General features: G+C 43.2%; 1 protein-coding gene across 2 annotated transcripts; it reads left to right on the top strand.

The window, feature by feature from the left end:
- Positions 1-639: 639 nt before the first annotated feature.
- LOC131818147 (zinc finger protein 211-like) lies at positions 640-14,088 on the top strand. Of its 2 annotated transcripts, XM_059152304.1 has the most exons (4): positions 640-927; positions 1,710-1,748; positions 2,571-2,697; positions 12,082-14,088. In XM_059152304.1, the coding sequence occupies exons 1-4, from the start codon at positions 895-897 to the stop codon at positions 13,548-13,550; spliced, it is 1,668 nt and encodes a 555-aa protein (XP_059008287.1). In that variant the 5' UTR covers positions 640-894; the 3' UTR covers positions 13,551-14,088. The 2 variants fall into 2 exon arrangements, with proteins under 2 accessions (XP_059008287.1, XP_059008288.1); XM_059152305.1 differs by lacking the exon at positions 1,710-1,748.
- Positions 14,089-25,571: the final 11,483 nt, after the last annotated feature.

Below are 25,571 nucleotides of genomic sequence, written 5' to 3'. Positions count from 1 at the left end.
TCATGACCTGAATGAACCAAAGGCAGATGCTTAACTGACTGAGCCACCCAGGTGCCCCTCAAATTATATATTTCTTAAGTTCACTGGAAATGCTAGTAGCCATGCTGGACCTGATATGATTGATTGGTGCTATTTTCAGAATGTTCTTTTATTGACAAATAGATACCAAAAAAGGTCAAATGCTTTTCTTTGTCCCGGAACCAACGGACTGAAGCTCGAAACAATGACTAACACCTCAGGCCAATTGCGTGTAAAGACTGGTCTCGCTGCCCGCCATCAGTGGACGCTACCAGTGGATGTCTGCTAGAGCCAGCTTCATTTCAGTCTGAAATAATGAGGAAACACTCCAGTGATCGGTAGCACCAAAGACCCTAGAGGGCACTTTAAGACTCCCCAGAAGTTGTCCGCTGCCTCTTTAAGAGGAACCGAAGACCTTCCCGGACCCCAGAAGTAGAGGGTCATTTTCCTTGGCCCTGGCCTTCCTGTTTGATCTTTTCTTTGAGAGTTCCTGGTGTTGGGCGGCCCTCTTCCAGGCCTGCCTTGCCGAAGGAACTACATTACCCAGAAAGGCTTGTGTTGAGCGGCAGCCGCAGTAGTCCAATGAAAACCCAGAAAGTGGACACTTCCGGCAGGGCAATGCGCCTTGAGGCGGGGCTTCCGTCGTTTCTGTGGCGGTCATTTTTAGCGGTTCTGGGGTTTTCGGGCTCGGTCAGAGGATCCGGAACACCGGTTGCGACCGATAGAGAAGACACAAAAGGAGGCTTTGTCTCCGCTATAGGGAGGCGGGTCTGGGGTCGGGGACTTCGCCGCCTGCGAGGACCGCCTGGAGACCTCAGTGTCCGCGACTGCCGGGGCCACTCAGCTGTCATCACTTTGCTCCGCCGAGAGGCTCCGATGGCGGCGGCCGCTCCCAGGGACCCGGCTGAGGTAAACGCTCGTCTCCCGGGGCCTCCCCTCCGCCCCCCACCCAGACTCCAAAGGCCCGAGCGCGGGGCGCCTGCTCGCGGCCCTGCGGCCCAAGCCCCGGTGTCCGGAACAGGCAGGCGCTGGTGGGCGGGGGCGCGTGTGTGGGCGCCGGCGGGCTGAGTGCGGGAGCTGGCTGGGGGCTGAGGGGCCCCTGGGGCAGGGGCCGCAGGGGGCCTGAGGGGGAGGATTCTGCCCTCCCGCCCTCAGAGGGCGTGAGGCGGAGACCCCTGGACTGGCGGGCCGAGGCTCGGTTCTGAGGGTCCTGGGACCCGTGGAGAATTTTTTTTTTTTTTTAAGATTTTATTTATTTATTTGACAGAGAGAGATCACAAGTAGACAGAGAGGCAGGCAGAGAGAGAGAGGGAAGCAGGCTCCCTGCTGAGCAGAGAGCCCGATGCGGGCCTCGATCCTAGGACCGTGAGATCATGACCTGAGCCGAAGGCAGCGGCTTAACCCACTGAGCCACCCAGGCGCCCACCCGTGGAGAATTTTGATGAAAAGAGAGACGCTGTCTACGCTGGCATTTGAGTAGCCTCTGAAGTCTGCTCAATAGAAAAGTTGTAGACGGTGATGAGAACACAGGGGGAGGTTGAGTCTTTTCCCAAGGACACACAGCACAGAGGTTGGCCGGCCAGTCTGCCCCAGGTTACCTGGCTCTGGTGCCCCGCAGGGACACAGGGAAGGCCTGAGGCCCTGGAAAGTCGCCATGGCCACATCTCTCGAAAACCTGCCTCTTCCCACAGGTCTCCATGGTTGCAGAGATGCTTTTGGAACCTACACAGGTGAGTGGACGGGTACCAGTCCCTCCTGGTGCCGTACCACATGTTGTCCAAATCCGCGGCGTCATGAACTCTTCATCTGCCGTTCTCCCAGCCCTTGAGTTTGGGGACCCTGAAGAACCCGAGCTCAAAGTCGAGTCTAGGCCAGGACTTATACGAAGGGGCTCCCATTTGGGCCGATCAAGGGAAAGAGATGTGTCAGTATGTGGAACTGCCTGGAGATGAGGCTCAGCGCATTTAGGTGATTGCAGGCCTCCTTTCTGGTGAGAACAAACCGAGGCACTGCGCCAGAGTCGAGCTCGGAATGACTGCGTCTGAAGTTAGGCGTCCATCTGGAGGCAAGGGAAAGTCTGGATCAGTGGAAGAAGGTGGTCTTTTTTTTTTTTAAGGTTCTATTCATTTATTTGTGAAAGAGGGAGAGACAGAGAGAGAGCACAAGAAGGCAGAGGGAGGGCAGAGGGAGAGAGTGAAGCAAACTCCCTGCTGAGCAGAGAGCCCCATGTGGGAGTGGATCCCATGACCCTGAGATCCTGACCTGAGCCAAAGGCAGATACTCAACTGACTGAGCCACCCAGGCACCCCAGCAGGTGATCTTAATGTAGGTCTTAGCACATTCCATTTGGTTGTAGAATGGGAAACAGAGTGAACACAGCAATTAACGGGAGTTAAAGGAAAGAGCAGACACCAGTGACACAAGAGTCTGGTATCTCCTCTAATTTGGGGATCTTGAGAGGAGGAGGGACGTGAGATAGATCTGTGGGGATATGGAGTATGGGTCTTCAGGAGTGAGGCTTTTCGTGGTTTCACCTTTCTTTATCCTGGCAGGGAAATGTGACTTTTGAAGATGTGGCCCTCTATTTCTCCTGGGAGGAATGGGATCTCCTAGACGAGGATCAGAGATGCCTGTACCATGATGTAATGCTGGAGAACTTTGCACTCACATCCTCACTAGGTAAGGCCCTCACACCCACCTCCATGCCCTGGGCGAGGCTCTACCTTTCTCTTTTCTGTAGGAGCAGCTCTGTCTCACCTCTGAATAATGGGTACTGCTGCCTTCCCCAATTCCTTGGGTAGGTGCTGTGGTTTCTAGAGCTGGTCTGCATGTCCCCTTCTCCCCCTTTATTGCCACAACACCTTATTGCTTCAGACCCTCACAGGGAGGGATTCAGGATCTGTAACCTTGATGTCAACCTAATGGATTGTCCCCATTGAGTGGTCTAGAATGGTCTTGGCCTCCTTGTAGAAAATAATTTGACCATATATGCAAGAGTTTATTTCTCGAGTGTTTATTCTATTGCATTGGTCTTTATTTGTCCTTATGACAGTATCACAGTGTTTTGACTACTTAGTTTTGGAGTAAAACTTTAAATCTTTTTTTTTTTTTTTTTTTTTAATTTTTTTATTTTTATTTATTTATTTGAGAGAGAGACAGTGAGAGAGAACATGAGCGAGGAGAAGGTCAGAGAGAGAAGCAGACTCCCCGTGGAGCTGGGAGCCCGATGCGGGACTCGATCCCGGGACTCCAGGATCATGACCTGAGCCGAAGGCAGTCGTCCAACCAACTGAGCCACCCAGGCGTCCCTGGAGTAAAACTTTAAATTAAGAAGTGTGACTCCTTCAACTTTAGTCTTTTTCAAGGTTGTTCTGGCTTTTTGGTGTCCTTGAGATTCCATGTGAATTTTTCTATTACTACAAAAAAAATTGTGCTTTTGATAGGGATTGCATTGAATCTGTAGATGGCTTGGAGTAGTATTGATAACAGTATTAAATCTTTCAATCCAGGAATATAGAATTCTTTCCACTTATTAATTTAATTCCTTTTATCAAAGTTTTGTAGTTTCTTGTGTTCATATACTTTACTTTCTTGGTTAATTTCTAAGTATTTTATTATTTTGATACTGTTATAAGTGGAATTGTTTTTAGTTTCCTTTTTAGATTATTCATTATTAATGTACAGAAATGCAACTGGGTTTTTGTTTGTTTGTTTGTTTGTTTTAAAGATTTTATTCATTTATTTGACAGAGAGAAATCACAAGTAGATGGAGAGGCAGACAGAGAGAGAGAGAGAGAGGGAAGCAGGCTCCCTGCTGAGCAGAGAGCCTGATGCGGGACTCGATCCCAGGACCCTGAGATCATGACCTGAGCCGAAGGCAGCGGCTTAACCCACTGAGCCACCCAGGCGTCCCACAACTGGGTTTTTTTAATATCCTATTTGTATCCTCTTATTTTGCCAAGTTCACTTATTCTAAAAGTTTTTTAAGTCTTTAGGCCTAGTTTTCTGTATATGATATATTCACAAGCAAAGATAATTTTACTTATTCTGTTCACTTTGGATGCCTTTCTTTTTCTTTTCCTTTTTTTTTTTTTTTTTTCTGTCTAGAGCTTCCAATACCATTTTGAATAGTAGTAGTGAATGTTGGTATCCTTCTTCCTGATCTTGGAAGAAAAGCTTTCAGTCTTTCAGCATTGAATATATTAGCCATGGGTTGTGATCTTTTACTTTTACTATGTTAAGGTAGTTTCCTTCTGTTCTTAGTTTATTGACTATTTTCATCATGAAAGGGTGTTAAATTTTGATAGACTTTTTTTTGCATCAGTTGAAATGATCATGTAATTTTTCCCTCATTCTGTGAGTGGGACGTATTACATTGATTAATTTTTGTATGTTGAACCATCCTTTCATTCTAGAAGTAAATCCCAGTAGGTCATGGTGTATAATCCTTCAGTATGCTTCTGAATTCAGTTTGGGAGTATTTTGTTGATGATTTTTTTACCTGATGAGTCGTCAAGTATATTATTGGTCTTCTGTGTGCTCCTAGTGGCTTTGTCTGTTTTTTATAAAAATGGGTGTTTGTTCTTCAATAAGTGATTGGCAGAACTCACCAGTGAAACCATCAAGTCCAAGCTTTTCTTTTTCTTTTTTTTCCCCAAAGGAAAGCTGAATTTATTTTATTTTATTATTTTAATTAATTTATTTATTTTTTAAAGGATTTTATTTATTCTTTGGAGAGAGAGAGCACGTAGGGGGAGAATGGGAGAGAAAAGCAGCCTCCCTACTGAACAGGGAGCCAGATCCAGGGCTTAATCCCAGGACCCTGAGATCACCACCCAAGCCGAAGGCAGATGCTCAACCAACTGAGCCACCTAGCTGCCCCAAGTTTATTTTGTTTTTAATATTTTATTTATTTATTTTTAAAGGTTTTATTTATTTATTCGACAGACAGAGATCACAAGTAGGCAGAGAGGCAGGCATAGAGAGAGGGGGAAGCAGGCTCCCCCCTGAGCAGAGAGCCGGATGCAGGGCTTGATCCCAGGACCCTAAGATCATGACCCGAGCCGAAGGCAGAGGCTTTAACCCACTGAGCTACCCAGGTGCCCTAATATTTTATTTATTTATTTGAGAGAGAGAGATATCACAAGCATGAGGGAAAGGTAGAGAGAGAAGCAGACTCTTCGCTAAGCAGGGAGCCTGATGTAGGACTCAATCCTAGGACCCTGGGATCAAGACCTGAGCTGGAAGGAGACACTTAACTAACTGAGGGAGCATCCAGGTGCCCCAAAGCTTTCCTTTGTCAGGAGGTTTTTGATTAGTGATTCAGTCTCCTTTCCTTTCTAGTACTCTCTTATGATCTCTTTTATTTCTGTAGGATTGGTAGTCATGTTCCCACTATAATTTTTAATTTTACCACTTTGAGTCTTTTTTTTTTTTTTTTTAAGGCCAATCCAGGTAAAAGTTTGTCAATTTTTTTTAGAGATTTTATTTTTAAATGATCTCTAAACTCAATGTGGGGCTTAAGCTCAATTCCGAGACCAAGAATCATGCTCCACTGACTGAGCCAGCCAGGCACCCTAAAAGTTTGTCTAAATTTTGATAGCTTTTTGAAAGAACCAGTTTTCAGTTTTGTTGCCTTTTCTTTGTTGTTTTTTTATCTCTATCTCAGTTCACATCTTTAATATTTCTTCTTCTTTTTTTTTTTTTTCCTACTAGTTTTGGGTTTATTGGCTCTTTTTTAGTTCTTTAAGTTTGTAAAGGTAGGGGCGCCTAGGTGGCTCAGTGGGTTAAAGCCTCTGCCTTCGGCTCAGGTCGTGATCGCAGGGTCCTGGGATTGAGCCCCGCATCAGGCTCTCTGCTCAGCAGGTAGCCTGCTTCCTCCTCTCTCTCTCTCTCTCTGCTTGCTTCTCTGCCTACTTGTGATCTCTGTCTGTCAAATAAATAAACAAAATCTTAAAAAAAAAAAGTTTGTAAAGGTAAGCTGTTGATTCAAGATCTTTCTCCTTTTTAATGTGTTTACAGGAATAAATTTCCCCCTTAGTGCTGTTCTTGCTGCTTCACATAATTATTGCTGATACCATCTTTTCATTTGTCTCTAAACCTAAGTATTTTGTAATTTCCCTTATGACTCTTCTTTGACCCATTGGTTGTTTAAAAATTATTTGTTCTTTTTTTTTTTCTTTAAGATTTTATTTATTTATTTAACAGAGAGAGAGATCACTAGTAGACAGAGAGGCAGGCAGAGAGAGAGAGAGGGAAGCACGCTCCCCGCTGAGCAAAGAGCCCGATGCGGGACTCGATCCCAGGACCCCAAGATCATGACCTGAGCTGAAGGCAGCGGCTTAATCCACTGAGCCACCCAGGCCCCCCAAAATTATTTGTTTAATTTTCATAGGTTTGTGATTTTTTTTTTTTTAAGATTTAATTTATTTACTTGACAGACAGAGATCACAAGTAGGCAGAGAGGCAGGCAGAGAAAGACGGGGAAGCAGGCCCCTGCTGAGCAGAGAGCCCAGTGCGGGGCTCTATCCCAGGACCCTGAGATTATGACCTGAGCCGAAGGCAGAGGCTTAACCCACGGAGCCACCCAGGTGCCCCGGGGTTTTTTGGTGAATTTTCTGATAAATTTTCCAGTTTTCCTTCAGTTTTTGATTTCTAACTTAACCCATTTTGATTGGAATGAATCTTTGTATGACTTCTGTCTTTTTAAATCTAGTAGCACTTAATTTGCTGAGCATATGCTTTTTCCTGGAAAATGTCTAATGTGCAATTGAGAAGAATGTGTATTATATTGCTGTTGGGCCGTATTCTGTATATTCTGCTAGTTATACTTGGTTTATTGTGTTGTTCAGGCCCTCTATTTCCTTACTTTGGTGTGTTTATTCTATATTTTTGAGAGTGGGGCATTGATATCTCCAGCTATTATTTTAGAACTGTCGGTTTCTCCCTTCAGTTCTATCAATTTTTATTTCATGGTTTTGATGGTCTTTAATTTATTTCTTTTTGTTTATTTATTTGACACATCACAAGTAGGTAGAGAGGCAGGCAGAGAGAGGGGGAATCAGGCTCCTTGCTAAGCAAAGAGCTCAATGCGGGGCTCGATCCCAGGATCCTGAGATCCTGACCTGAGCTGAAGGTAGAGGCCCAACCCACTGAGCCACCCAGGTGCCCCAATGATCTTTAATTTAATAAGAGATCTTTATTTGGTTATAGGTGCCTAAATGTTTATAATTATTATCTTTTCTTGTGTCTTGAACCTTTTATTAATACATAATAACTTTCTTTGTTTCATAACCTTTTTTGATGTAAATCACTCTGTTGTCTAATATTAGTATAGCCACCCCTGCTCTCTTTTGATTACTATTTGCATGGTCACTTCCAAGAAGTCACTTTGAACTTATGTCTTTGGGTCTAAAGTGAGTGTCTTTTGGACCACATATAGTTGGGCCACATTTTTTTTTTTTTTTTAAGATTTTATTTATTTATTTGAGAGAGAGACAGTGAGAGAGAACATGAGTGAGGAGAAGGTCAGAGGGAGAAGCAGACTTACCATGGAGCTGGGAGCCTGATGTGGGACTCGATCCCAGGACTCCAGGATCATGACCTGAGCCAAAGGCAGTCGTCCAACCAACTGAGCCACCCAGGCGCCCCGGCTCACATTTTTTTATCCATTCCACCAATTTTGTCTTTTGTTTAGAGAGTTTAATCTATTTACATTTATAGTAACTACTGATGAGCAGGGACATCTGTCATTTTGCTATTTGTTTTCTGTAGGCCTTGAAGCTTTTTTTCCCTCATTTTCTATATTACTGTCTTTTGCATTCAACTGATTTTTATTTATTTATTTTTTTTTTGTAGTGAGATGTTCTGATTTGTTGGTTTTGTTTTGGAGGGTTTTTTTGGTACACCTTCTAGAGAGCTTTGTTTTTTCTTTATTGGGTTTTGTTTTGTTTTGTTTTAGTTAATTATGGGGTTACATTTAACATATAAAATTATAACAGTTAATTTGAATTTATGCCAGCTTAGCTTCAATCATATTTTTTTAAAGATTTTATTTATTTATTTGACAGAGATCACAAGTAGGCAGAGAGGCAGGCATGGGGGGTTGGATCAGGCTCTCTGCAGGGCTCAATTCCAAGACCCTGAGATCATGACCTGAGCTGAAGGCGGAGGCTTAACTACTGAGCCACCCTGGCACCCCTCAGTCATATTTTTTTAAAACTCTGCTTCTATACGACTCTGTCCCTACACCCTTTAGTTACTGATGTCATAAAATTACATCTTGTGTGTGTTGTATGTCCAGAAATTTGGATCAGTAATTGTTATTTATGTGTTAATCTCTTAAACATAGGAAACAAAGAGTAGAGTTGGTTTTTTTTTTTTTTTAAGATTTTATTTATTTGGCAGAGAGAGACACAGTGAGAGAGGGAACATAAGCAGGGAAAGTGGGAGAGGGAGAAGCAGGCCTCCGGGTGAGGAGGGAGCCCGATGTGGGGCTCAATTCCAAGACCCTGGGACCACGACCTGAGCGGAAGGCAGATGCCCAACTGACCGAGCCACCCAGGTGCCCCCCAAAAGTGGAGTTTTGGGGTTTTTTTAAATTTTTTTAAAAGATTTTATTTATTTATTTGACAGACAGAGATCACAAGTAGACAGAGAGAAGGAAGCAGGCTCCCTGCCGAGCAGAGAGCCTGATGCGGGGCTTGATCCCAGGACCCTGGGATCACGACCTGAGCCGAAGGCAGAGTCCTTAACCCACTGAGCCACACAGGTGCCCCCAAAAGTGGAGTTATAAGCCCAAGTTATTAGCTTTTATAATTGTTTTTATATTAATTTAACAGAGATCTTTATTTGGTCAGATGGCTTTGAGTTACTGTCTAGTGTCCTTTCATCTCAACCTGAAGGACCCCCATTACCATTTCTTACAGGATACATCTAATAGTAAAGAACTTCCTTGGCTCTTACTTATCTGCAAGGTCTTAATTTCTCTCTCCTTTTTTAAGGACATTTTTGCTTGTTATAGGATTCTTGGATTTTTTTCCTTCAACCCTTGGATATATCAACCCACTACCTCTTGCCTCTATGGATTCTGATGAAAAATCTGATCATCTTGGAGATCCATTGTATGTGATGAGTCACTTCTGTCTTGTTGCTTTCAAGATTCTCTCTTTGCCTTTTGCTTTTGACACTTGGACTGTAGTGTGTGCCAAGAGTGAGTTTCAGAGTTTAGCCTGGTTGGAGTTCACTGGGCTTCTTATATGTTAATATTTGTGTCTTCCATCAAATTTGGGATGTTTTCAGGCATTGTTTCTTCAAATAAGCTCTCTGTCCTTTTGTTTCCCTCTTCTTCTAGGCTAACACATTGCATATATTGGTTTACTGTATACACATTTTATACCCATATATACATATGTTTATACACATACTATATTACACATTGTATATATTGCATATATTGGTTTACTATACTATATTTGGTATACTATAGAACACAAGAACATAGGTTCTTTTTTTTTTTTTTTTTTAAGATTTTATTTATTTATTTGACAGAGAGAAATCACAAGTAGATGGAGAGGCAGGCAGAGAGAGAGAGAGAGGGAAGCAGGCTCTCAGCAGAGAGCCCGATGTGGGACTCGATCCCAGGACTCTGAGATCATGACCTGAGCCGAAGGCACCGGCTTAACCCACTGAGCCACCCAGGCGCCCCAAGAACATAGGTTCTTATGTTCTGTTCACTTCTGGTCAATCCTTTTTCTTTCTTTTCCTCAGATTTGATATCTTCAGGTTCGCTGATTACTTCTACCTACTCAAAGCTGTTTTTGTATCCCTCTAGTGAGTTCTTTCATTCAGTTATTATATTTTTCAGCCCCCAAATTTCTTTTTGATTATTCTTTATATTGCCTGTCTCTACTGATATTTGTGTTTTGGTCATGCAACATTTTCTTGACTTTGTCCACATTTTCTTTTAGCTCTTTGAGCGTCTTTTAGACAGATGTTTTAAATAAAAGTCTTTGTCTAGGGACACCTGGGTGGTTCATTTGGTTAAGCATCTGCCTTCAGCTCAGGTGATGATCCCAGGGTCCTGGGATGGAGCCACACATTGGGATTACTGCTCAGTGGAAAACCTGCTTCTTCCTCTCCTGCTCCTTCTGCTTGTGTGCGCTCGCTCTCTCTCTCTCTCTCTCTCTCTCTCTTTCACTGTCAAATAAATAAAATCTTGAAGAAAAAAATAAAGTCTTTGTCTAATAAGTACACAATGTAGTCTTTCTCAAGGACACTTTCTCTTGATTTTTTTCTTTTTCTTTAGAATGGATTAAACTTTCTTGTTGCTTTGTGTGTCCTCTGATTTGTTGGTTTTCTTGTTGTTGAAAACCAAAGGTTTGGAGGGTTTTTTTTTAATGGTTGTAGGGTGTCTACTGGAGATCAGTCTGAGGTATAAACTTAAGATCTCCTCTGCTTTTTTCTAAGACTGTGCCTTTCCCTGGGCATGTATGATGATTTTTTCTATTCCTCCATATATGTGATTTTGAATATCCTAGTCTTGAATTTCTGTCTCCCCAAAACAGGAATAAGAGAAACAGGAGGTGGTGGAATGGATAGACATCTGCCCTTTAAATCTCCTGTAAAATTGCCTGAGTCAGGGAGGGAGAGGTTTTGCAACAATGGCTGCCCACCTGTCTATTACACCTCCACCATCAGAAGCATAGATCTGTGATACTTGGAGGACAGAGTCCTTATTGCCCACCTGGACTCCAGCAAGCTGCTCTAGAAAAATGTGTATGACTGCCTGCTGTAGGACTCAAGAGTTAGACAAGTTGGGATGTTTATAACTTAACACATTGCTAAGAGCTGATATTGACCAAAGTTAAAGCAATTTAGCAAGTTGCAAGCATTCATTAGACTCTAGAGTTGCAAAATAGTTACATCAGATTGAGTCTGTCAATACATTTGTGGTCCCGGGTGAGGAGACAGGCTCCTGGTGCTTCCTGCCCCACCATCTTCCCTCTAGCTGGGTATGGAGGTACTTTTTATAGTATGTTTTCTGTGATCCATTGTGTGCTGAGGTGTTCCAGGCCAGTATTAACGACTGACCTATCCTATCTTATCCTTAGGATTTGGATCTTCCAAGTCCCATGCAGTTGCTCAGCTGGGGTTAGGGGAAGAGTCTCCTGTGCTTCACAGGATGGATATAATTCCAGTCTTCACAAGATGGGCCCAGAGAGGGCCTGATCTAGGTGAATGACAGCTGGGGGAGAATGTGATATCAGACCTTTGTTACAAATCACACCAGGAACCTGTTGTGTTTGACTTGTGTTTTGGTGCCATTGCTGGTGGCCACAACTCACTTCTACCGTCCCTTCTCCATTCTTGACACTTTGCTGACTTGTCATTTTTATTCATTCTCTAGCCCCAGGCCAATCTCCACCTCTCTGGACCTTTTTTCTTACTCATTCCTCACACTCTTCTCTCTACAGTAAAGTGTGCACATATCTTTTAATTTTTTTTTTTTTTTTTTTTAAGAGAGGGGTAGTGGCAGAGGGAAAGGGAGAGAAAGAATCTTAAGCAGGTTCCATGCCCAGTGTGGAGCCTGCCCTGGGGCTCGATCTCACTAACCTGAGATCACAACCTGCACTGAAGCCAAAAGTCAGACACTTAACTGACTAAGCCACCCAGGCGCCCCACCTTTTATGAATTCTTAAAGCCATTTACTTTGTTCCAGTCAGATTTTCCTACATGTGGACATAGACTTCTGTCCAGCATCACAGGTCACAGCAGAGGTAATCCTGCTAAAAGCCATTAACAGTAGAATGAGTTGTAGAATATGTGTTTCACCCCAGCCCAACCCTTTTCTTGTATCCTGTGCCTAATGAGGCCTCCCCAGTTCTGTGACCTTGGGGACCCAGTAGTATAAAGCAGCTGTTTCCAAAACCTAATCCCAACTTCCTTTTCCTGAAAACAGTTCCTTATACTGGTTCTTTAATGTGTCAGATGTACATTTGTGATGGGTTTTGCCCCTTCCCAATAAAGTCAACATGTATTTCATCATCACTTCTTTGCTTTCAGGTTGTTGGCTTGGAGTGAAGGATGAGCATGCACCTTCCGAAGAGAGCATTCCTATAGGAGTTTCAGAGATTGGGACTCTGAAGGCAGATTCACCTTCCCAGAAGGCCCAGCTCTTTGAACTGCATGGCCCGATCTTGAGAAGCATTTTGTACTTGGCTGAGCACCAGGGAACATATCTTGGGGAAAAACCATATACATGTAGGAAACAATTCTGTTTAGATGTCAACCTTCAGCAGTACCGGGGGCAGCACACTGGAGAGATACCCTTCAGAAATTCTGTGGACAGAGCCTCATTTATAAAGAACTGTACAGTCCACGTGTCAGGAAAGCCCTTTACCTGTGAGGAGACAGGGAAGGACTTCTTAGCTAGCATGGGATTTCTCCAACAACAGGTCACTTACACTGGGGAGAAGCCGAACAATGAGTGTAAGGCTGTCTTTCACAGTGATAAAAGTCATCACAACTGTGGAGAATGCAAGAAAGCCTTCAGCTGCGCAGACACACTTGCTCAGGACCAGGGAGTTATCACTAGAGAAGGACTCTATGAGTGTGGCAAATGTGGAAAAGCCTGTACCCGAAGATGTAACCTTATTCAGCACCAGAAAGTCCACACTGGAGAAAGACCTTATGAGTGCAATGAATGTGGAAAATTCTTCACCTATTACTCCAGTTTCATTATACATCGGAGAGTTCACACTGGAGAAAGGCCCTACGAGTGCAATGAATGTGGGAAATCCTTTAGCCAAAGCTACAGCCTCAATAGCCATAGGAAAGTTCACACTGGAGAGAAGCCTTATGAGTGCAGGGAATGTGGAAAATCTTTCAGCCAAAGGTCCAACCTTATTCAACATCAGAGAGTTCACACTGGAGAAAGGCCTTATATGTGCAGTGAATGTGGGAAGTCCTTTAGCCAAAACTTCAGTCTCATTTACCACAGGAGAGTTCACACTGGAGAAAGGCCTCATCAATGCAGTGAATGTGGGAAGTCCTTCAGCCGAAGCTCCAGCCTCATTCACCACAGGAGACTTCACACTGGAGAAAGGCCTTATGAGTGCAGTAAATGTGGGAAATCCTTTAAGCAAAGCTCCAGCTTCAGTTCACATCGTAAAGTCCACACAGGAGAGAGGCCTTATGAGTGTGGGGAATGTGGAAAATCCTTTAGCCATAGCTCCAACCTCAAGAACCACTGGAGAGTTCACACTGGAGAAAGGCCTATTGAGTGCAGTGAATGTGGAAAGTCCTTTAGCTGCAAATCTAACCTTGTTAAACACCTGAGAGTCCACACGGGCGAAAGGCCTTATGAGTGTGGGGAATGTGGAAAATCCTTTAGCCAAAGCTCCAGCCTCATTCAGCACCGGAGAGTTCACACTGAAAAGAGATCTACTGAGTGCAGAAAATGCGGGAAATCCTTTAGCTCCAAATCTGACCTCATTCAACACCAGAGACTTCATACTAGAGAAAGGCCTTAGATAATTACACTGGAGGAGAGAAGTTGTGAGGAAGCCATCTACCTAAATTTAAGTCCATACATCTGAAAATCCACAATGGAGAGATCTCACTTTAGTATGTGGGAATCTATACAGGAGCTGTGTCACACTTCTAACCTGTCCAGGGCTCTTGCCAGGTTTATGTCACTGCCAGTTTCTGTGGAAGAGTTTTATCACCTCTACCACTCAGCGTTTACAGTGTACACTAGTGCTTTAGTTACCACCACAGTGTGCTCAGGGAAGCTGACCTCTTTCCCTCCCTTTTGCTGGAGGAAATCGTGATTACTCTTAGCCCTTATAGGGTCTTCATTCTCTTCTCTTGTAGAAGTTAGAGCATGGCCCAGAGGACCCAAGCTGAGTTCTGCTGGTAACTTGCCAAGAAGGACCACATTTTCAAGGATGTGTTTGTTCTGTGACACTCCTCTTGGATTTTCCTGACCTCCCAAGTCCCCAGCCTGGGATCTCCCTGCCTCCTATTCCTTTAGATTTTGCAGTAATAAAGACTTTATTGTTTAAGCCATCTTTGCTCTTGGGGTTCTCTTCGCTATGTGAGGTGATTTGAAAATGGCTGGGTTCTGTCGGCATTACAGAGTGAACAGCTTTGTTGGGGTTCCTAATGCTTTGTGTGCCTCAGAGATGAGAGTCTGGAAAGAAAATAGCTCTCTTTCCAGCTTTTCCAACAATTTACATTGTTGCCTGAGGTCTCGTAGGAAAGACTGCCAGGCCTTGTCCTAATTTGTGGACTGGGTTTCAGGATTTTTTTGTGGGCTCAGAGAACACCCTGAAGAGTCAGGAAATTGTGACAACCTTCAGTGGTTCTAAGAACTACAGGAATTGTTTTTCTTTTTCACAGTGGATGTCACATAACGCTCAGTAGTGTTGAGTCTCTACCCCAGGTGCTACAAGGGAGCCATGTGCCCTGATACCAAGGATTCATTAGGCAAATGTCATGGTGAGAATACAGAGCCCCGGGGGAACTATAATTGGTACAGTAACAATGGAGGAGTCTGAAGCAAAGTACACTGCACTTGCCCCTTCTAGCATTGCATCAAGAAATGCTCCAGTGACTGTGATTGTGCAGGATAGGTATGTATAGAAACTCAGGACCTCCAGGTTTGTGCATCTTTTGTCGCTGAGATCTTTGTCAAAGAAAAATAAGCTACTGGTTCTAGTATATTCACCTTAAGCCATTTCTACACACATAGGAAAACAAGCATGCAGAGAAAGGAGATCCCTTAGTCCCTCGGTGTGGCTCTGTGACCTAGCCAGCATTCCTGTTCAGTGAGTGGTATGGATTTACTTAGTCATAAGTATTTGCTACCACTAAGGCAAGGCTGCTTCTCCAAGGCCATCGGGAAAGAGAGAGAGTCAATACAGGGCTGCAGAACCTGGTTTTATGAAAAGAGGGAGGGACGTCTTTTGTGTTTTTTTTGTTTGGAACTATTTCATAGAACTTTATTCAGGTTTTGTTTTTGTATTTGTTTTGTGTTTTTTTGTTTGTTTGGAACTATTCTGTAGGACTTGATTCAGGTATAGTTGACATACAATATATTCCACCTATTTGAGGTGTACAGTTTGTTAAGTTTTGGTGTACATACAAATCTACAAAACTTCATCGTGATCATGATTTTGACCATGTCTATCAGCCCTAATTTGCCTCACATCATTTTATAATGTGTCTTTCCCCTCTCCAGGCAACCTTTGATTTACCTTCATTTATAATAGTTTGTATTTTCTAGAATTTTATATGGACTGAGTCATAAAGTGTTTTATTTTTCTGGTTTCATTCATGATTTGTAATTATCTTAAGATAATTAATTAAGATAATTAATTCTTCAGTGATGCTTATATAAGTGTTTCACCCTGTTGCTGCATAGTATCTTTTCTATGGATATACCATTTGTTTATCTGTTCATCTGTTAGGAGCCTTTGGTACCTCGTTTGGGCGATTGCAAATAAAGCTGCTAGAACACTTATATATAATTTAATATGTACATATGTATTTTTTCACTTCTCTTGGGTTAGTAACTCAAAGTAAAATGCCTGAGCCATAGGACAGGTGAATGTTTAACTTACTAAGAAACTACCAAAGAGGGACACCTGGATGGCTCAGTGGGTTGAAGCCTCTGCCTTCGGCTCAGGTCATGATGCCAGGGCCCTGGGATTGAGCCCCACATCTCTCTGCTCAGTGGGGAGCCTACTCCCCCGACCTCAGCCTGCCTCTCTGCCTACTTGTGATCTCTGTCTGCCAAATAAATAAATAAAATCTCTAAAAAAAAAAAAAAACTACCAGAGTATCCAAAATGATTTTTTGTTTTTGGATACCCACCAGTAGCACATGAGCATTTCAGTTCTTCCACATCCTTGCCAATACATGGCATCAGTCTTTTTTTTTTTTTTTTTTAAGATTTTTTATTTATTTATTTGACAGACAGAGATCACAGGTAGGCAGAGAGGCAGGCAGAGAAAGAGGAGGAAGCAGGCCCCCTGCTAAGCAGAGAGCCCGATGCGGGGCTTGATTCCAGGACCCTGAGATCATGACCTAAGCCGAAGGCTTAACCCACTGAGCCACCCAGGCGCCCCGGCATCAGTCTTTTTTTTTTTTTTTTTTTAAGATTTTATTTATTTATTTGAGAGAGAGACAGTGAGAGAGAGCATGAGCGAGGAGAAGGTCAGAGGGAGAAGCAGACTCCCCATGGCGCTGGGAGCCTGATGTGGGATTTGATCCTGCGATTCCGGGATCATGACCTGAGCCGAAGGCAGTCGTCCAACCAACTGAGCCACCCAGGCATCCCCCGGCATCAGTCTTTTGATTCAGTCTTTGGAATTTACCTTTTTAACAAGCAAGCAGTAATTTTAATTACATTTCCCTAGGGATTTATGATGTTGAACATTTTTTTCTTGTGTTTATTTGTCATCCATGTATCTTAATGTCTGTTCATATCTTTAGCCTATTTTCTTTTTTATGAATTGTGGCTATTTCCTTTTTTGTTAACAAAGGAATAGCTTACGTTTATCCCTCAGGTGTTTCTGTGGTAAGTAGAAGGTAAGACTACATGCACCACACACTTTCAAGTTTAATCTGCATTATTTACATATTTTCCATCATGTTCTTAAGTCCAGACTTTCAGTAATACATCTAAGTCCTGGTTTGTAGAGTCTTTCAAGTTCGCTGGTATAAATACTCCCACTATGGCCGATCTCAAGCTGCCAGTGTGATGTCACTGAGCACAGTTGGGAAGAATCGCCAGAGACATAGGATTCTGTTACCACACTTCTAATCCAGTAGCTGCAAATAATTTGTAGAACATAGGCAATAATAAAACATACTAAACTGATTAAGACATGACAAGTTGAGATTTACTAGAGCTATAATTAGGAGCTATAAACTGCACCATAGTTAAGATATACATGTTAATGTTTTCGAATATCCTTAACACCCCTGAAACCAAAAATTTTATTGAAAGCACAAAAGAAGATCTATAATACTGCTGACAATTCAGTTAAATACTTAAATTGTTGAAGGAAAAAAAAAGCAGGCAAGGTATTTGAAATACAGAAATTCTTGGAAAAAAGCCAAACTTTGAAATTGCTTTTCTTTCAAGGTATCAGCAGGAATGCAAACTAACAGTTGAGATGCAATTTCCCAACACTTTATTTTGGGGTTAAAGCATGTTTTTATTGTGAACTTCATATGAAATTTTTTTCATGTTTTTATTATGAACTTTATATGTTTTTATTATGAACTTTATCTGAATTTATTATGAATTTTATATGAAACTTATATCTTTGTTTTGTTGACAAAAAAAACGTAAGTAATCCATCATAATTCTAAGCTTGGGGTTCCATAAAAATGATTGGCAAGTTTCAATAAATTTGAAAACATTCAGAGGGAACATTTAAAGATTTTATTTATTTATTTGACAGAGAGAAATTACAAGTACACTGAGAGGCAGGCAGAGAGAGAGAGAAGGAAGCAGGCTCCCTGCCGAGCAGAGAGCCCGATGTGGGACTCGATCCCAGGACCCTGAGATCATGACCTGAGCCGAAGGCAGCGGCTTAACCCACTGAGCCACCCAGGCGCCCCAGAGGGAACATTTAAAGTGTTGTTATGCTCTCTACATTCTTGATATTATCACCCATATTTTACTGAAGAATGAGTCTTAGCGTCTAATTTCTAAAGATTTCCAGTGCATATAAATTAAGGTTTATTGAAATCTGTCACATTTCAGTTGCCTGTATTTGGTACTTTTTTAATAACAAGAATGTTAGTAGCACTCATGTTTGGGGAAGATAATAGCTGTCTGTTGTCTCCCTGCCTCAGATCCAGGGCTGGATCTCAGAGAACACATCTCACTAGCTGTAATCACAGTTGTCTACAGGCATCTGGCAGGGACTAAAATCATTTGTGTAAATTTGTCCTCATGTATTTAAATGAAAATTTTAAAGTAAGCACAAAGATGAAATAAGGAAAGGAAGTAGTAGGCAAAAGTCAGTAAGCAAAACAACAATTGAATCAATTGAATAAGAAAAAAGAAACTCGGGGTGCCTGGGTGGCTCAGTGGGTTAAAGCCTCTGCCTTCAGCTCTGGTCATGATCCCAAGGTCCTCGGATCGAGCCCCTAATAGGGCTCTCTGCTCAGTGGGGAGTCTGCTTCCCCCTCTCTGCCTGCTTGTGATCTCAGTCTGTCAAATAAATAAATAAAATCTTTAAAAAAAAAAAAAACTGGAAAAGGGCCAGGAATCATTTTGAAGATATATCAAGAATATATATGTATATATATTTTTAAGATTTTATTTATTCATTTTTCAGAGAGGGAGAGAGCACAAGCAGGGGGAGCAGCAGGCAGGTGGAACAGGCTACCCACTGAGCAAGGAGCCTGATGGGAGACTTGATCCCATGTAGCCTGGGATCATGACCCAAGCTGCAGGGCACTTAACTGACTGAACCACCCGGGCGTCCCCAAGAATACATTAACATATAAATTAGGTAAGGTTCATTGACATATAGGATGTAACCAGTTTTGTTTATATCTGAGAAACCACAGTAGATGTTTTTTTTTTTTTTTAATATTTTATTTATTTATTTGACAGACAGAGATCACAAGCAGGCAGAGAGGCAGGCAGAGAGAGAGAGAGAGAGAGAGGAGGGAGCAGGTTCCCTGCTGAGCAGAGAGCCCGATGTGGGACTCGATCCCAGGACCCCGAGATCATGACCTGAGCCGAAGGCAGCGGCTTAACCCACTGAGCCACCCAGGCGCCCCAGATGTTTTTTTTTTTTTTAAGATTTTATTTATTTATTTGAAAGACAGATCACAAGCAGGCAGAGAGACAGACAGAGGGAGAGGAAGGGAAGCAGGCTCCCTGCTGAGCAGAGAGCCCGATGTGGGGCTCGATCCTAGAGATCATGACCCTGAGATCATGACCTGAGCAGAAGGCAGAGGCTTTAACCCACTGAGCCACCCAGGTGCCCCAGTAGATGTTTTTTTTAAAAGATTTTATTTATTTGTCAGAGCGAGAGAGCGAGCACAGGCAGACAGAATGGCAGGCAGAGGCAGAGGGAGAAGCAGGCTCCCTGCCAAGCAAGGAGCCTGATGTGGGACTCCATCCCAGGACGCTGGGATCATGACCTGAGCCGAAGGCAGCTGCTTAACCAACTGAGCCACCCAGGCATCCCACCACAGTAGATATTTAAGAATCCTCAGTGGAATGTCATTTCACCGTAAGTTACTACCACCTTAGTCCCGTCTGTTAAAATTGCTATACTCACATAACTGAAATGAGTGAAGCCATCCAGTCGTCTGCTGGCAAATATTTTGCTGTTCTGTATGTTCTATTCAGTGCTTATTTCAACACTCTTTCAATCACATTCAGTCTCAAAGGTGAATTCAACAGTTTATCACTTTACTCAGTTTCCCGTGGGATACCTCAGAAGTTCAACCACCACATACAACCTCTACTGGCAAAACCCTGATTGGTTTTAGCTGTCCCCAGGCATCCATGTATTCCACTACACTGATGACATCCTCCTCTGAGGGAACTTGCTAGACACACAGTATATGCGAACAATCATTGTTGCACTTACAGAGAGCGAATGGGCTCTGCCCCCCCCCCCAAAGTTCAAAGTCATGCCACCTCAGTGAGTCTTAGGTTCATCTAGTGTGCCTAAGGGCCACTGTACTCATGTTGTTAAAAGGCAACTTCTAGGGGTGCCTGGGTGGCTCAGTGGGTTAAAGCCTCTGCCTTCAGCTCAAGTCATGATCTCAGGGTCCTGGGATCGAGCCCCGCATTGGGCTCTCTGCCGACAGGGAGCCTGCATCCTCCTCTCTCTCTCTGCCTGCCTCTCTGCCTGCTTGTGATCTCTGTCTGTCAAATAAATAAATAAAAATCTTAAAAAAAAAAAAAAAGGCAACTTCTAATTTTGTCAGCTTCAGTCTTTTTTTTTTTAAGATTTTTTTTTTTTTAAGATTTATTTATTTATTTATTTGACAGAGAGAGATCACAGGTAGGTAGACAGGCTGGCAGAGAGAGAGAGAGGGAAGCAGGCTCCCTGCTGAGCAGAGAGCCCGATGCGGGACTCGATCCCAGGACTTTGAGATCATGACCTGAGCAGAAGGCAGCGGCTTAACCCACTGAGCCACCCAGGCACCTCTAAGATTTTATTTATTTGACAGAAATCACAAGTAGGCAGAGAGGCATGCAGAGAGATGGGGGGAAGCAGGCTCCCTGCTGAGCAGGGCACCTGATGTGGGGCTCGATCCCAGGACCCTGGGATCATGACCTGAGCCAAAGGCAGAGGCTTTAACCCACTGAGCCACCCAGGCGCCCCAGCTTTAGTCAGTCTTGAGCGACCAAACCTAGTGAGTCTTTCTGGCTCTGAAGGCAACATATTCTCCATTTACAAATACTACTAAGGTTTATTATACATTCACCCAAAAATTAGCCTACTAGTGGGATCTTTACAACAGAAAGCCCTATATTCAGTTCAGATGGCCCTACAACAGGCCCATCTTTTAGTTGCCTACTGGCAACGTGGTAGAAGTTCTGTGCTCATCTGTGTTTCTTAGAGTGTTTGGACCACTCATGCTGACAGTTGGTTACCTGTAAGCCTTTCCGGTGCAGAAAGCTGCCTGTTTTGACCACATTACATGCCCTTTGAGGAACAACTGCTGGTTGCATGCTGAGCCCTTTTGGAAATGGAAGCTGTCCCAGGACCTGAACCCTGTGACACTCTGCACTCAATGTTACCCATTATTTCCTTGGTCATGAAGGCAACATCCGATAAACTCAGCATGACCATCAAGGCTTTGATAGGGGATGGAGACAAACCAGGACCTGCTGGTGGATCCCACCTGAAAGAAGAGGGCTTTACCTGTCCTCAGTCTCTAGCCAGATCCCACAGTAATGAAGGAGGGCACCCTTCTCCTGGACCTTTGATTACCCGGGGATAGCTTTAGGATAACTAATTGAACAACAAAGGGAATCACATGCTTTATTGCTGATAATGCCACCAGTACATGTGATGGAATTTTCTGAAGAGCTGCTGCTTTTCTTCCTTTAAACAGGACATCCCCAAAAATGGACCCAAGAGTCAATACAAGTGGCCTAACTCCAGGCAGTCACTTAGCACTGGGGAATGCCCTGGCCAACAGATGACCCCAAGGACACTTTACAGGCTCCTGTGTCATTGCCACTTCTAGCTCTTTGGTGCAACCAACAGCAATAATAAACCCTCATTCAAAACTTACTCCTCTGGGGTAAAGAACTTTACCCCAAAGGTACTAATTAAGATCACCTGTGTCTTTGCCCATGCCAAATTTCATGCTGTTAGGGCCTCATTTAATTCCAAAGCTGATAGATTGGGACAACTTTCAAATCCTTGGTTGAAAACTGTCAGACGACCCCATAAATCTTTCTTTGCAAAGCCCATTAGACCATGAAATATCAGTCATAGAGGAACTTCAAACCTTGAAATTTGGGCTAAACTCAGAGGGCTTCCCCCACTCTCCTGTCATGGCCTACATGTGACACGTCAATGCACTCTATCTGGGAACACTGTCATTGGCAATACAATGGAGGGGTGCCATCCCAGAGGGATCTCCTATAGTCACCAGCAAATCAATTTTATCAGGCATCTGCCTGCCTCTGCCAATGCCACTTATTATTATGACTTGACAGTACTGAATACCTACTCATACACCTTATTCATCCACCCCACTACACATGCCACTGATGGAGCTACCATACAAAGCTTTACAAAAACACTCATGCCCTTTAGAGTTCCAGACATTACCAACATTGAATGAAGAAGCTCTCACTGTAGAACAAGGCATTCAACAGATGTTTCACCTTCCCTATCTGTCCCAGGCTGCTGGTCTTATAGAATGCCTCAACACTTAACTCTTTTGGAAATTATAGACAACAAGTGATCTTATAAATGGGTCTGCCTCCTACCACTGGACCTCGTTATAGTAAATCCCCAGGCCTTGGGTCCCTCTACTCAATATCAAAATGCACTGAAATCAGTTGCCTTCACCTCCTTTCTCCAGTGACACCTCACATATCAGCATCTATAAGGATCACATTGATTAGGCATTCCTCCCTCTTCCTCTTCCTCTTTTATCTGTCTTTTTTGGACTTCCCCCAGTCCTGAGCAGGATGGAAGCCAGGTCAAGGCTTGAGTTACTGTGGGATATGATCATCTCTCTACCGAGTGTCCCTTTGGCTATCTGCCAGAGTTATTTGGCACCCTGATAGGTGTTGATTTGCGTAGCCTATACCACACGCTTTGCCAAATATTCCTGGCTATAAAACATACTTAATTTCAAATGCCTATAAAAATCTCACTTAGGGGGCGCCTGAGTGGCTCAGTGGGTTAAAGCCTCTGCCTTTGGCTCAGGTCATGATTCCAGGGTCGTGGGATCGAGCCCTGCATTGGGCTCTCTGCTCAGCAGGGAGCCTGCTTCCTTCCTCTCTCTCTGCCTCTCTGCCTACTTGTGATCTCTGTCTGTCAAACAAATAAATCTTTTTTTTTTTAATCTCACTTAGGAAGTAGAGATCATGTGTCCAGAACTCATACCCACAGCAGTGTGAATACCAGAGAAGCCAAGAAAGACTAAAACCAGACTTATCTAGTAAGATACTCCACTAAGGAATGCAGGTTCCCTCCAACTACATAGACCTGAAGTGGGAGTATTACCCAGTCCACACAAAGTCCATGTGGTCAGTGCGTCCTCGGTGCCTCTGGTTATAGCACTCCCACAAGACAAATATGTCGCCCAGCCTTCCTGCTTCTCATAGCTTGGCTATACTTACTTTGTGTAGATAATAACATGGGCCTGGAACACTGCAGGCCTTGAGCAGACCCCATCTGGCAATGCAACAGCCATCTAGCTGTATTTTGGCACACTGACACCAATGCCCTTGTAAACCCCATTGCCACAGCCAACCACTGGTTAGTGCCATAATTTTGTTCCCATCTCACTGGCAAAATTTTGTACAGTTGGACATGCCATAAGTTTCCCTTAAACTGCCCGACCATGTTGAAGCCTACTCAGATGATCTTAAACTTTGCTCATAGCAAACCTACACCCAATTGATCTATTTGGATGGATACATTTCTAAACTTTGATTGTTCTCCTGGCCTTCCCTTCAAAAAACAACTCCCAGCTAGTCAGGATGGTCACTGTAATGTCATGACCAAAATGCTTACTGACACATAGAAATTTTTGGTTGCTCATGTCAAATGCTAAGACCAAGATTTGAGCCCCCAAGGACTATTTTTATGAAGACCCCTCATTTCCGCAGGCATATTTTGCTCCACCTCAGACTTCTCTTCATTTGATTTGCACCATCTCCATTTGGGGGCTAAATACAAACTTTGACCTTCTGCCAAAAAAAAGTTCTGTATCTTGATTGTGGAGGTAGTTAATGAATTGACACCTATGATGAAAGTGCACAGAACTACACACACACACACACACACACACACACACATAAGCACGTGTAAAATGGTAACTGTGAAAAAGGTCTGAAGACTGGACCAATGTTAAATTCCCAGTTTTGATATGAAGATTATGTCAGATGTTACCATAGGGGAAACTAAGTGAAAGGTATTCTGCACTATATTTGCAACTCCCTGTGAATCTATAATTATTCTGAAATAAGACATTTTTAAAAATATGATGTGTCTGTCTTGCTAAATCTTTCCCACAGCTTCCTAGAATGGTCAGACTAAATCCAAGTTTCTCATCATAGCCTATGAAAACATATTCGTCAGCCCCTTCCCTTCATCCTCCAACCATCACTCTCCTCTTCCAGCCTACTGGCCTTCACTTGATTCCAAACATGCCAAGTTCTCACTAGCTTCGGAGTCTTGGTGCCTGCTTTTCTCTTTGCTGAGAATCTTTCCTCACCTTTGCACTGGGATAGGGTCTTCACTGAGCTGTATAATATCATCTGTTATTTAATGTCTGCCTCACTTTCTGTGCTGTACAGTTTTATGTCCATTTTCCCACTTTTACAGACATGAACCCTGAAGCCTGGGAAGAGTAGACGTGACCAAGGTCAGCCAGTTGGTAATGGTCACAATTTAGATGATTTAAAATCCGTCTGTCCCCACAGTCAAACACTTAGCTCCTCGCCCCCTCCTGCCCCTTTTCACACATGAACTGGAATTAGATAAGAAGATAAAGAGCCGGGCACCTGGGTGGCTCAGTTGGTTAAGCAACTGCCTTCAGCTCAGGTCAGGATCCTGGAGTCCCAGGATCAAGTCCCACATCGGGCTCCCAGCTCTGTGGAGAGTCTGCTTCTCTCTCTGAACTTCTCCCTCTCATGCTCACTCTTTCTCTCTCAAATAAATAAAATCTAAAAAAAAAAAAAAGAAGAAGAAGATAAAGAGCCAAGCAATCCAGTTCTAAGCTTCGCCTTCAGTTATGTTATGAAGATAATAACATCTTGAAGTTATGTTTACTTAAAAAAATAATGAAATAAAATATAAATGGAAATGCAAAAGACCTATAAGAGTCAAAACATTTTCTTTAAAATAGAACAGATTTGGAACTTAAAGATCTGATTTCAAAACCCATCAATATCAAAAGCATTATAATTCGTATGGATGTGTGCATCATCTTTATCAACAACTGCCTGACAGAGATCTAAAACTCTCCCACTGAGCTGTTAATGACTAACAAGAAAACAATATGAAGCCTGGAATGTGACCCTGGGTGCCCAGTTCTGATGGGTCAGCCTGAGGTGAAGGAATCAGAAATTTGTTCCTTTCCTCTGAGCTTTACTAATTGGGGAAAGATTGAGGGCCACTGGGAGAAGGAAGAGAGCTTTTCAATTCACACCGTGGTCTCCTTCACCGAAATATCAATCTCCTTTTCACTGTCCTGTCCCAGACCCTGCCCCATCTGCTTCCCTTTAAATGAGCTACACCATTTCCCAGTGAGGAAATTCTGGCCTCTCTTTACCACTTTTACCAACCATTATACATATGCACTTAGGTTACGTTGTCGTAGTGCCCACAACAAGGATCACATGCGTATCCTTCTTCGCCCGAGTCACCCATAGTGTGCATCTCCTGCCTCATCCCTGAACTACTGCTGCCGCGTCTCACATGCCTCAGAGTCCAGCAACTTCCGGATCTCGTGTCCATGCCCGATTCAAGCCACTGAATCTCCTACCATGTGTCTTCTGCTGGGTCATCACATACTTTCCCCCTCATTTTGGTAATACTTACATCCAGATCTTGGTAACTGTACTTTCATTTTCTTTACGTATTCCACAGTGATGTTTAGTACCATTGTGTGTTAGTCACTTTCACAAGCATAAACCAGAAGAATACCCATTCCCACAGGCCGGATCACGACCTTAGCTCTTTTATGCTTTCTGTTTCATCCTTTGCCTTTCAGATCTCATCTTCATTCTGATTGTCTGACTCACTAATTAATTCTGTAAATATCTCATTCTATTTATTCTACACAGTCCTGTCTTTTTTTTT

This window comes from Mustela lutreola, chromosome 16 (assembly GCF_030435805.1).
Source record: "Mustela lutreola isolate mMusLut2 chromosome 16, mMusLut2.pri, whole genome shotgun sequence".
NCBI classification, from domain to species: domain Eukaryota; kingdom Metazoa; phylum Chordata; class Mammalia; order Carnivora; family Mustelidae; genus Mustela; species Mustela lutreola.
Note: the sequence above shows the minus strand (reverse complement) of the source record. Positions and strands in the feature narration are given on the sequence as shown.

Coding starts and splice junctions, on each gene's coding strand:
- LOC131818147 (XM_059152304.1), top strand. CDS start 895: ATGGCGGCGGCCGCTCCCAGGGACCCGGCTGAG. Junction 928..1,709: donor CTCCCAGGGACCCGGCTGAG/GTAAACGCTCGT, acceptor CTCTTCCCACAG/GTCTCCATGGTTGCAGAGAT. Junction 1,749..2,570: donor TGCTTTTGGAACCTACACAG/GTGAGTGGACGG, acceptor TTATCCTGGCAG/GGAAATGTGACTTTTGAAGA.